Here is a 13,608-nt window from a genome sequence, read left to right as displayed (position 1 = left end):
TTCGACAACAAAGCTGAAGAAGGAATATTCGTAGGATACGAGTTACGAAGTAAGGGATACAGGATTTATGTAGGTGGAAGGAAAATAATAGTAAGTAGAACTGTTAAATTTTCAGAAAACGCGTCTTTATCTGACAAACATGCAGAAAATAATGCTGAAGATTTAGAATTAATTCACTTCAATAACTCGCAATAAGATGAAGAAAATAATGAAGAAAAATCTCTTGGCGATGATTTTACAGAAGATTCAGAAAGTTCTGAAGAGTTAATTAAATGTGAAGAAAATGTAGAAAGAAGGGTTTCTAGCAGATCAACCAATGGGGTCTACCGGAAAGATTCTCTTATAAAGCAGAAGACGAAGAATCAATCTTACCTAAAAATAAAGATTCAGAAAGCTTTGAAGAAATTCTAAACTTACCAAAACGTGAACAAGAAGCTTGGATCAAGGCTATGCAAGAAGAAATACATTCTCTAAAAGAAAATGAAACCTATATACTTACAGAATTACCACCAGAAAAACATGCAGTAGGCAGCAAATGGGTGTTTAAGACAAAATATGATGAAACTGGTAAAAATATAAAATACAAAGCACGCTTAGTAGCCAAAGGATTTACTCAAAAACACGGCAGTGATTATGATGAAACGTTTTCACCAGTAGTGAAACACACTACGATAAGAGTTTTCTTAGCATGGGCAGCGTATAATAATGCCAAGGTACATCAACTAGATGTTAAAACAGCTTTTTTGTATGGCAACTTAAATGAAGAAATATATATGGAACAATCAGAAGGATTCGTGGTTACGGAAGAAAGACATAAAGTTTGTAAATTACAGAAGTCGATTTATGGTCTCAAACAAGCAGCTAGCTGCTGGAATGCAGAAATTGAAAATACATTGAAGAATCTTGGGTTCAGTCAAAGCAAAGCAGATCCGTTTCTTTTCACAAAAGTGGTTCGTGATAAAAGAATTAATTTAATAGTGTATGTTGATGACATCCTAATAAGTTCTACAGAAGAAGGACTAATTCTTCAAACAATTAATGATTTAAAGAAACGTTACCAAATAACGCATCTTGGTGAAACTAAATATTTCTTAGGCATGGAAATAAATCGCAAGGAAGATGGAAGTTATCTCTTATTACAGAAAAACAAAATAAATCAACTTGTCAAGCAATTTCAACTTGAAAAGCGAAACCCGCTAGCACACCAATGGAAATAAACTATTATAAACAAGGAAGAAAATCTCCTAACTTCAAATGATAAATTTCGCCAAGCTATTAGAAGTCTTTTGTATATATCGTCTATCACAGGACCAGATATCACAGCTTCAACTCACATACTCAGCAGAAGGTGTAATAATCCAGGTCAAAAGGACTGGAATGCTGTTAAAAGAATCATTAGATACTTAAACACGACAAAGAATCTATCCTTACAAATTTCGTCGAGTAAAGAACCTAATATTACAGTTTACTCAGATGCTGATTGGGGACAAGATATTGAAGATAGAAAATTACATCAGGAAGTGTTATTTTATTAGGAAAAAACTGTATTTCGTGGTTTTCAAGAAAAGAAACTTGTGTTTCTTTATCCTCAGCAGAATCTGAATATGTTGCACTATCGCAAGCTACGCAAGAACTATTATGGCTATTAAAATTAACAGAAGATTTCAATCTACCCCAAACTCTACCGATAAAGGTTATTGAAGATAATCAGTCTACTATAAGACTTGTAGAATCTGAAAAATTCAGTTCGAGCACAAAACATATTGATACAAAAGTTCATCATATACGCGACTTGAATAACAAAGGAATAGTAAAACTTGCTTATCTTTCAACAGAGCAAATGGTTGCTGATATTATGACTAAGCCAATTCCTAAAGCTAAATTTCAGTTTTGCAGGAATGAATTGCAATTGATATGAGTTTCATTAGCAAAACGGGGGCAATGTTAGCATAAATTTAGGTATTTTGCATAATGAAACTCGAAAGGTATACGAAACGAACGTGCGCCAAGATATATATTCGCGAGAGAAAGTAAAGTTCGTGTGCAATGCAGTATATTTGACTTTCACCTTAGCTACGTGGAGTGCATTCGATTCTCACCTTATAAGCTATTTGCAGCTGGGCCAAAGGTCTAATTCAGTTAGTGCTATCTCTTTCAGGTATTGTGTCAACGTACGTTCCTTTTTTTTTTTTTTTTTTTTTCTTATTGCCTAAATAGGTAAGCCTGATGATATTTAGGACTGATGATGATTCTATGTAAGTTATCTCCTTTTCGATAATTCAGTGTTTTAATGTATGTGAAGATTATTACTTTTTGTTATGCTTAAGTTAAGCAAAATTCTCCTATTTTATTAAATAAAGATTTCGTAGTTAATTTTTTGACTTATGATTCTTTAATGAAAACTGCGCCTGAGGAAACTTACTCATTATGCCTTCAGTGCTAATGCACAAACCAACACACACTACAGGTCAGTCATGTTATCCTGATGGTTGCGCCAGATATGTGAAATTTAATTTATTTAAGAATTCAATAAAAGTCTTTGCTCAGTATAATTATTATTTATTAAAAAATTCATAATAAACGGACAATATAATTCACATATTTACAGGAAAAAATAATTCAGAAAATAAAATATATTTTGTAGCTTTATGACAAAATACGCAGTGTACTGGGGAGCGGTCAAAATTAACATTCCAAGTAAAATACATAATTCATAAAACAAAAACAAAAACAACAAAGGAAAATTTCAAATTATTTTTATATTTCTTCCGCATTTAAATCTTTTTATTTATTTATTTATTTGCTGCCATTTTATTCTTCTTTCACTCTAGGATAGATTAGAACGAATAGATTAAAAATAAGTTTCAAAGAAATCCAGGAATGGCAACAGTGAGAATTTAAAAGTAGTTAATTTCCAATTTCCAAACCCTGATAGAAGTTTAAAAATTGTTTTACTGAATGTTTGAGACAAAACTGAGTATAATTTTGGAACTGAAAGTTTTCCATTTTCTATTTTTTAGCTTTTCTCCTACTTTTCTTATTACTCCGATTTTACCTTTTTTTCCTTCAGAATATTAGAACATAGAATATTTTTCGGTGGATTTTTTAAATACCAGGAGTTGTTGGAAAATCAGTCCAGTTCTCATCAGTTGGTTTTACCATTTTCCCCATTGCAATAGCCAATCCGGCTACATTATCCATGATGAACCACAGGAAAGGTCTGTCCAAGATGACAGAAATGTTGTGCTCTGTGGTGTTATGTCCTGGTGCAGAACTTGGTGCTTCCAGCACTTCTACATAGGCAGCATGCGTGACGTTGGTGACATGAAGCCATCCGAAGTTACTGATGCCAAAGAGATTGGCATAACCAGGTGTAAACAGGTCCACCAAGCCCAAATTAAATAGTGCTTTCGTTAAATTGCCATGTGTTTGTTTCACTTTGATCCTTGGCATCTGAAAATGCAAAGAAAATTTTTATTGCAGATTTTGTTTGTTTAAATGACCCAGCAAAATCTAAATGACTAGAAAAATTTAAATAATGGCAAAAGATCTAGTTAACAACTTAGCAAGTTACCATCCAAATTAAATACTGGAGGTAAAGGCATACCAGGAAATACTGCGAGTTCGAAAACAGACCTTCACAATAAAGGGAATATCGAACCAAATATATTAAACTTTTGATATCCCAGTATGTATTTCAGTTCAAAAATCATGTTTATTTTCTACACAGTTATGTATCAGATGGTACAAAAACGCGTTCAAATTTTAAAAAGTTATAAAAACTGAAAATAGTATGTTAGACTGCGGTTCACGTGAAAATGAATTACAAGAAATGCGCGTTTTTTGGAAGGATGTTCTCATTTTCACAGACTGTAACAGCTTTAAATAATATTAAAATCTTGTAGTTTAAATAATTTAAATAGATGAACATTAAGGTATTTGTGAATGGCAATATTTGAAACCAGACTCGAGTGCCTCGTGCGACTCTCGCACGAAGAATGTAATTTATTTTTAAATGTTAGAATATGTTTTCTCTTCTTGTTTGTATGTCGCCATTTTTTTGAGTGTTAAATAAAAGTTATTGCTGTGTTCCATCATTGGAGTTGCTTCATTTCGCCAAAGAAGCATCACAGTCATAATTATTTTGGAGGCACCGACCGAGATCGAATAATCGTGCGTATTTTTATTTCATTTGTTCATCACTGAACATAATATTAGTGATACCAGATTATTACTTCCTGTTAATATTGAATTGCTTTATTTTATTAGTTCATCACTGAACGCAATATCAGCGATACCAGAATATTACTTTCTGTTAATATTGAATTGCTTTATTTTATTAGTTCATCACTGAACGCAATATTAGTGATACCAGGTTATTACTTCCTGTTGATATTGAATTGCCTTATTTTATTAGTTCATCACTGAACGTAATATTAGTGATACCAGATTATTACTTCCTGTTAATATTGAATTGCCTTATTTTATTAGTTCATCACTGAACGTAATATTAGTGATAGCAGGTTATTACTTCCTGTTAACACTGAACTGCCTTATTTTATTAGTTTATCACTTGAAGGTAATCTTAGTGATACCATTTTAATGCCGTTTCTACTAGAGCTCAAAGGAAAAGAAAAATAGTTGAAGAGAAGATCTTGGAACCGATGAAGGAAGAAAATAAAGCATCCAAAGATATCTTTGAAGAAGAAGTTAAATCACCGGAATTAAACGTGGAAGATTTTTACGAAAATTTGAAAAACGATAAAGAAATTAATATTGAGAATCATGTTGCAATGCAACGTTATCATCATCTTTCGGCTTTCGATTTAATATCAATGCCGCTACTAATAGACAAAGAAAACAAATGTTGAAAGCAAATGACAAATGAATATTATCCGAAAGGCACAGATGAACTGAAGAAAGGCTTTGCTGTGAAATATAGCCGAGGAACTGGTCCGCCATGGAAGAGATCTAGGCGCCGTCAAGAAAAAAAAAAAGAAGACTAATTTCAAAGCTGTCCATTTTCTTCCTATTTAAATGTGGTGTAAAAATATTTGTTTAAAACTTAAAATTTTCGGCCTGAAAATTTGGAAACTTATGAGAGAAGTTATCTTTTCTCTTTAAGCAATTGAGCAAGCCGAGCTTATAAACTTTCGAAATTTACAGAACTTTTCCCTTCAGTAAAAGTCTCTCCGTTGGGGAAGAGGTTGTAACAGCTTTAAATAATATTAAAATCTTGTAGTTTAAATAATTTAAATAGATGAACATTAAGGTATTTGTGAATGGCAATATTTGAAACCAGACTCGAGTGCCTCGTGCGACTCTCGCACGAAGAATGTAATTTATTTTTAAATGTTAGAATATGTTTCTCTTCTTGTTTGTATGTCGCCATTTTTTTGAGTGTTAAATAAAAGTTATTGCTGTGTTCCATCATTGGAGTTGCTTCATTTCGCCAAAGAAGCATCACAAGACAAATGATGCTGCATCGATGCAGTAGTGATGCAAATCAGCATAACACTGGGAAAGGATATTAAATAGTTTATTCTGTTGGACGTTACACCAATAGTTACATTCGTGATTTGAAATGGATTTTTTGCATGTGAATAAATCTTTTGTTGTAACATTTTGATAGTGATCATTATTACCGATCGGGCACAGCACCATCTATCCCATGAAAGTTTTACATAAATATTTTATCCTCTAGCATACAGAGCAACACAGCTATCTCGCTTTTTTTTCATTTGCATGTTCATTGAAATATCACTATATCATTTTCGATTTCCTCCAAAAATTTTTCTTTTGAGCTCATAACTCGATTATTGTTTGAAAGAAGACGCCTAGTTTCTAGCTTATTTTGGCGTTCGTCTATTTTAATGTCTACGATTAATCGTTAATGGCTTTTAATTGAAAATGAAAATGCGACTTTTCCTTTAACTTGGGGCGGCTGTTGTACGATTAAAAATGGGCATTTCTCTCGTAAATTAATTCATAGAACCGATTCTTTTCACTGCGTGAACGAACGATGTTTTGGCAAAACGGAGCGGTAGCTTTTTTAGAGTTCACTCTCTGAGAGCTGTTGTTGGATGCATTCCATGAAAGTTCGACTCTCATTTTAGTAAGAAAAGAATGTTATTACGCGGTGTTAAAGGTGAATTTGAATTTTGTTATTTCTATACTACTACAATATTTTTTATTACAGAATTCCATTGTCAGTTCTATGTAGAAAGGAGGTTTTAGGGAATCTCAAAACTACAATTGAAAGAAATCAGTCAGGGACTTTGCGAATTTAATTGGGTCAATATCCTCCCGATTTTACTGCTCATTCAATCTTTACACTCTTCGCTTCCTCTTCACCTACCGCTTTTGATTTACTCTCCATTCTCAATCTCGTTCACCAGGGTTGTTATCAGTGAACTGTGACTCGTAAAAATGAATCGATTCAGTTCGAGCGAATGGTTCTGATCTGATCGTTTAAAAGAATGCTTTTGCTCTTTGTACAATTATTAAAAGTCCTATTAACAATTTCAGTGTAATATAATAATGACTAAGCTTACATTGCTTTGATTTACTTCTTCACACTGTTAAGGAAAAATATTTTAGTAGACTATAGCTAAGCTCGGGAAATTTTTCACTCGGTTCCCAAGCAGGAACTCGTGTTTAACACTTTTCCACTCTCCTGAAATTTTAGAATTAAAAAATTAAAAAAAAAGCGAAGTGAAGCTAGTGAAGTGTCAAATTTATACGAAAGGTTAAGTTTTAAGATGAAGCTTTGCGTTACTGTTGAATGGATTGTGACAAAGCAAGCAGATGTGAACTGCTCAAAATGCCTTTGTAGTAGAAGACTTTTAGAGAAAAAACTAACTTGCATTTACTTGGAATACTATACAGAAAACCCAACAATGCTTGCCTATTCTCTGGGAATCGAAATCTTGTCGAATTTTTATTGTTCAATAGCTTTATCTAATTAATCTTTGAAGATAATGTTGAATAATATTTTTGAAGATAATGTTTCGGATGAGTAGCGAGTTGTAACACCCACGAAAGAAACAAAATGCAATTAAAACAGTTAATTAGTTACTGACATTTTTGCACTTCATGTAGCATTCGTATCAAATTCATTTAAAATGTATGAGCTTTATTATAAAACTAACACCGATCTAAGATTGAATTTAGCCTAATTTTAATGCTCAGGTTGATACACGTTTCTTCTATTAATTATTACAGAGATTAACTGGAAATTTTGATAATTCTTTTGCATTTTCTTTTACTAAAACTAGCCCGATTAAGAGAATTAGGGGCTGTAATTAAAGCATTATTTTGAGGTCTTCCGAAGCCTATTTCCTTTTTCGTAATAGAAAAGCACAAAAATATTATACTTTTTAAAAATTAGCATTTTTATAAGGACATAGCGTTTTTTTTTTTTTTAACTGAACGATTCGATTAAATCTATAGTATTAACAACACTATAGCAGTAAATTTGAATTAAAATTAGCTTTAAAGGTTTAAAATGTAGACATATCTTAAACGATCCATCGGATCCATTCATAAGAAAATATAGTAAAATATCACGTGTAGTTTCTTTGGTTCAAACAAGATGTAGCATGTACTGAGGTTTTATAAATAACATTTTGAAAACGCAAGAATGGTTTGAGCATATGAATTATCAAATGTTTAATTAAAATGGGATAGATTCAAATGGAATTTTACTGGACTAAAAATACTTGTATATTTTAAAATTTAATCACAGGAAAAGTTTTCTCCTTTCCTTTAATTTCTAAAAACAAAATCCTTAATAATATCTTCGAAATCAAGGTCTAATTTAAGTTAGGTTTTTGCACCACAATATAGTTAAATTGTTTAGAGGAGATAAATGTGTTCTAAATGGAATTTGAGTACAATTATAAGATGATTTTTCTTGAGTCTCCGAACGTATACTAAACATACTCTGCATTACTGCTATCTTAGAAATGTGAATCATTGATTAAAATTAAGACTAAAAATATGATAATTAACAGTCTAAATAAATACACTTTTTTCCATAATCGAATTTCAGGTTTAAACTAGCGAATTACCATTCAGTAATGATTAATTGGGGAAGGAGAAACACCATGTTCTCTTCATTCCTATTTCTTCAGGGAAATTTATTCAAAACCTCAGACCGGAAAGCAAACAATAGAACTGTCAATAACATCATCATCTTTGTGATAGTGCAAGAAAAAGCAAAAGCGAAGCAATCTTAACTGACCTGGAAATTGACTCTTTTAACTTGCATGGAGTTGATGATGTCGGTCAAACGTTGGGCACTGATTCGTGTCTCCAACATGGCCATGCCTTCTGGTTCGTTGGGCAGCAAGGCCACTAGAGATATCAAACCTCCCCTAAAAGGAACTTCTACGGCGGTGCAGTTTAAGTATTCGTGGACTCCGTATCTGAAAAAAAAAAAAAAAAAAAAAAAAAAATGAGAAATAAGTTTCCACTAATTTTATTGACGAAAATATACCATTTTAAATATAATTTATGAAACAATCACTTAACAAAAAGTCTGAATTCTTCTGGAAGCAAGTTCACCAAGAATTTTTTTGACACATTTGAAGCATAAATTTTCTTTTATTCGTTACATCAGTGGTGGCCATTTGGAAACGCAAGAGCCAGAAGGTGCGTGTGAACACGTAAGTGGTTAGCAATGCATTGTTGAACTCCGGTTCGATTCCTGAAGAAGGTATGGATATTTAAAAGTGTATGGTGTCTCTGCGGCATGGAGGCACTTAAAATACTGACGAGCCGAAAATCTTCTCCTGTGATCTGATGGTATGGGAAGAGGATCTGTGTCCTGGGGTTCTCTTCATCAAAAGGGGGGCGGAGTAGCACATTTGGTGAAGGGAATTATATCTGTATGACCAATGGCGAAATTCTGATATCGCGCCCACTTTTTCCTGTACTTGGTGCATTGTACTGACGACAGACATCGCGCTTCTTTTTCTTTTCTTTTAACATACAGTATACAGGCACACAGTGCCAGATTCTTAATGCATGTGCGGATATCTGATAACTAAATTGAATTTGGAAGGCTTGTTATGGATTATCCGTAATGTACTTATTAACATAAAATTAAAGAAAACGTACATTTTACTGAAATAGTATTCAAAAGTTCTATACATGAGACCAAATATTTTAAATATATTCATAGTTAGCTGCAAAACTAGTTAAACAATTTTTTTAAAATAAATATAAATAAAAAGATGTAACTTTGTGTAGCACATAGCACAAAGTAGTAGCTTTTTTTGGGGGGGGGGACTTTTTATTCTAAGATTTTTTTTTTTTTCTTTTTTTTGCTAAAACAAAACATATTGTGCAGCCTACAGAATCAACATACATCTTTAAATTAACAACAATTCTAAATTTAATTAAGCATACTTCGCAATGACACTAAAAACTATATCTTCATTTTATCTTAAGTGCCACTAATTTTATAAAGAAATATGTTTTGCATTACGATAGATAAGGTAACATTAAGATAGATAAGGTGACCTACAGTCGTATAGTTGCTTTGGGGGTGGGGAGGAGAAAAAACAGTTCTAGAAGAAAGTAATGCAGTAACGGATTAATAAATGTACATAACTGTTTAAAGATTTTGAAAACTTTTCTCGACTCACCGAAACATGTCTTGTCACTCAAACTGACATTAGTGACAAAAAAAAAAAAAAAAAAAAAAATTGGTATTGCGTGTTTTAATCAGAGTTAGACAATTTTTATTTAATAGAATCATGTAATCTTATGTTTTTACATTTTCTAGATATGCTACTCGATAATAGTACTATTTACTCTTTCAGAAATTTCAGTTTATTTAAAGCAAAAAGGAACAAAAATTGTAGGAAATTAAAGTTTGAATTATTTACTTCAAAATTATGAAAGGGCTTGATAAAATTAATCACATTTCCTTGAAAATGTCGAAAAGCTTTACTTATTTGAATATTTCCGAGCATATAAGGACTATCTATTTAAAAACGTCAAAAATATAAATATTAGGAAATAATCAATAAACGAAAAATATAAAAAAGTGAAATTTTAAGGGAGTTAAGTGCTGTTTCTGCAATAAAAATGTATGTTTCTGGTACAATGTTCTCTATCTGTAGACTTCTTTAAAAAATAAATTTTATTAAGCTATTTAATTTAAGATATGCAAAAGAATTCGTGCATTCACTAAATATCCACCAAAAATATTGCAAATAACTCAAGCGTAAGAAATGTAGTATTTCGAAATGCCTTCATAGCTTTGACGATAAAATGACAAATATTAGCTTGACCTTGATGCATCATTCAAGTGCTTAGCCTCCATTGGAGCTATTATTGTCGTGTTATAGAGGGTCTCTGCAGATAATTTTTTTTTTTGAATGAAGGAATTTTAATACTCTTTATGGAAAGAGTCGAAGAGAGGCAAAAGAAGGGATATCATTGTGTTTTGCCCGCAAGAGTGCGTTGTATCATTGGCCTTTAAACTTTGTAAACTGCGAGAGCACATAAAATTGTAATACCCTTTTTTTCGGGGGGGGGGGGGATCTCAGCCATCCTGAGAACAGAAAAGTTTTAAATTAAAAAATAACTTTTTTTATGAAATAAATATAGAGTTTGATTTTCTTTGGTAACATTAACTAGTATCAAACTCCTAAAAGATTTGCAGTGAATTATCGGTTGGTGTGAAGTAACGACAGAATCTTGAAAATGTTTAAAACAACCCTTTTTAGTAAATCAGAACTAAACCCAAACCTACATCTCGTACTTAACAAAACAACCACCACTTCTGGCGATGAAACTTAAAGTGCCAGTCAAATTTAAAACTAGCTTAGTAATCAAAGATTACACAATTTAATTTAAATCTAAATTGTCTCAAAACTTCTCACCGGCGTAAAAATTAAATGTCGGCAGCAATCGCGCAAAGCCGAAGAATTATAGTCTTATCAGAACTGACGAACGTGGCATCGAGAGGGAAAAACGCGCTCTGTCTTATAATCCAAACTCCTCGACTTAATTCTCTCTAAACATTGTGCGGAAAGAAGAAGTGATAGTAAATCTGAAATTGTAAAAACTAGTTAATTAAACTAATAATAATCCGTGCGTGGAATCCCAGGTCTGTGCGACACGCAGTTTGTAACACAAAGCCGCTTCCATTTAGAGCACAGCATATCACGCAATGTGAGTGTATATGCACATAAGCAAGTACGAAAAAATAATATAAGTAAATATGAATGTGCGCAAGCTGATAAAGAAGATATCTCATCATTGCAATGAAAGGTTAAAAATAACGGGATTATGTTTACTTAACAAGTGTACGTAGAAGCTTGATAAAGGTACGTAGTATCCTTTATCAAAGTTCTGAACTGAAAAGTTTAGTCTGGCTGATTTGATTTCTACAGCAGTATCATCAGCGTAACATTAATTTTGCCTATCGACTAGGTAATCATCGTTATAATACAAGTAAAGTATGAGGTCCAAACTTGAGAGTTGAAGCACACCAGCCTTAATATTGCGATATGTAGAGCAGGCATTGCAATATTTAACAATGTTTCCTGTCTTCAAGGAAAGATTTTATGAACAAATTTATTTCCCGACTTAACTTCATTTTCATTAACTTGTAAATACGTCCGTTATACTGCAAGTGATCGGTTGTTTTCATTACATATTGTATCAGCAGCCGAGCGGTAAAAACGCCGAACATTAGTAATTTGATCAGGATTCAAATCTAGACGAGAGGACTGGCTGCTGAATACGTTTTCTGATTTTTTTCCATGTAAAATCTGAATACAGGCCTATTTTCCTTAGAAAGTACTCCCTTAGGCCAGGAGAATGAAAATATCTCCTTATCTCCCTTATGAAGGAGATCCCTTAGGCAGATAGATTCCCTTGGCTTTGTCTTAACGAAATTAAATTAAACCTTCTTGCACTGGTAATGCAACACATTTTTTGGTGTATACTTCCCCCTCAAATCAGTTAGTCTCACAAGTTGTTTGATAGTAAATTCCTGAACCCAAACAGTTTATTTGAAATCATGATAAAATAAAGTCGCAAAGTTTTTCAAAAGGTTTTGTGAAATCCAAGAACAGACTTTTGGAGTCTGAAGCATTCAGGTTAAGTATATTTTCCTGATTTCGAAAATATAAAAATACGGGCATATTTTCGGAATTGTGGGAAATAATTATTTACCAAACAGGGATTAAATTCAATCCACATCATGAGGAAAATCTGGGGTAGTATATCTCTCGTTTAGGAGACATTGCCAAGTCTTTTCCTTAACTTTTACGCATGAAGTGGTATAATGAATTTTTGTTAAATGCCTTATTTATCATTCTCTCAGCAGAATGAAAAGTCATTGAGCTTTAAGGTTTGTAAAGGACAGCTGCTACTGTCTTTGTCAGAAAATCTGCATCAATGGACAAGGTCAAAAAGCCGGCTGCGTTGTAACAATACTACAAGCCTTCCGTATAAGAAAAAAATCCTTCCAAGAGACTTCTTTTAGCATTCAATTAGGACGTTCTTTTGAATATATAGTGTCGAAATGGGATGATTAAAATAACGGAATAATAACAAAAAGTAGAGCTCTGTAATTGCTAACGTCTGGAAATGACATCATCTGAAAAAATATATATATTGCCCGTATTTCATCTTTTGTATAACATTGTGTAAAGTAATTAACGAACTAATTGGGTATCATTCTTCGTGTGTCCTAATACTAATGCTGATTCTCAAGTTTGACCTCGATTTTGGCATAACTGTTACGTGCAGCTAAGCATGCAATCGAATTATTTTCTTTTGGTAAAGATATCAGATTTGAACAAGATTTATCTGAAGTCTTTTACCATTCGTATTTAAAAATAAAATAGGAATTGAATAAATTAACTTAATAAGTGACGAAAAAACTAAGCAGGTAGAAGAGCCAATGAGATGATCGCATGCAGTAAGAATTCAGTATGGTAGCTCATGCGCATATACGCAGCATGATATATTGTGAGCTTGTAAAAAGTATATAAAGCGCAAGGGTAATTTATCATTGCTGACTATAAGTTTGTTGATGCAGAACGCCAATAATTGCAGAAAAAAGACAGAATTCTAGGTAATACCTCACATGTATGTTTAATCTCGGAAAAGCATGTTACTCCAGGAGATAATGAAAAAATTAAAAATCGCAAGTTCTTCCACAGTGATTTTTGCATCATAGATAGGAAGGAGAAATTATTTATATACACAGAAATCTTATTCTAGACTAATTATGAAGCTAAACATCTTGTTTAGTACCATATAATAGGATTATAGTTAGAGGACTGTGGTAGTCCATCTTCCAAAATGCGGAGACACTGTATTCGCAGTTGTTTATAAACCTCCTAACAACAAATTAATTCAAAGTACTTTTACTTCAGTCATCCCGGACTCTTTCTCAATTGTAGTTGGAGGACATCGGAATAAATACACTGATTAGTGCTGCAGAATTTTAATGATAAGCATCTGCATGACTTTACTGAGAATCACCAAATTGCTGTGTATCCGCCAAATGAGTCATTTATAGACCTGTTCCCGAAAAAGAGCCAAACATATTGTACTAATTCTAATCGACGCAAG

The 13,608-nt window shown here is 32.6% G+C and overlaps 1 protein-coding gene across 1 annotated transcript in view; it reads right to left on the bottom strand.

The window, feature by feature from the left end:
• Positions 1-2,544: 2,544 nt before the first annotated feature.
• Positions 2,545-13,608, bottom strand: part of LOC118191494 (leukocyte elastase inhibitor-like) — a 42,756-nt gene continuing 31,692 nt past the window's right edge. The window contains exons 4-5 of the mRNA XM_035362331.2: positions 8,246-8,429; positions 2,545-3,453 (exon numbers count right to left, since the gene is read on the bottom strand). Of these exons, the coding sequence (XP_035218222.1) occupies positions 3,106-3,453; positions 8,246-8,429 (532 nt within the window). The 3' untranslated portion in view covers positions 2,545-3,105. The remainder of the gene's footprint in view (positions 3,454-8,245; positions 8,430-13,608) is intronic.

This window comes from Stegodyphus dumicola, chromosome 7 (genome assembly GCF_044657685.1).
Source record: "Stegodyphus dumicola isolate Sdum_Otavi_A_Nest chromosome 7, ASM4465768v1".
Classification (NCBI taxonomy): Eukaryota; Metazoa; Arthropoda; class Arachnida; order Araneae; family Eresidae; genus Stegodyphus; species Stegodyphus dumicola.
This window is presented reverse-complemented; position numbering and strand designations above follow the sequence as displayed.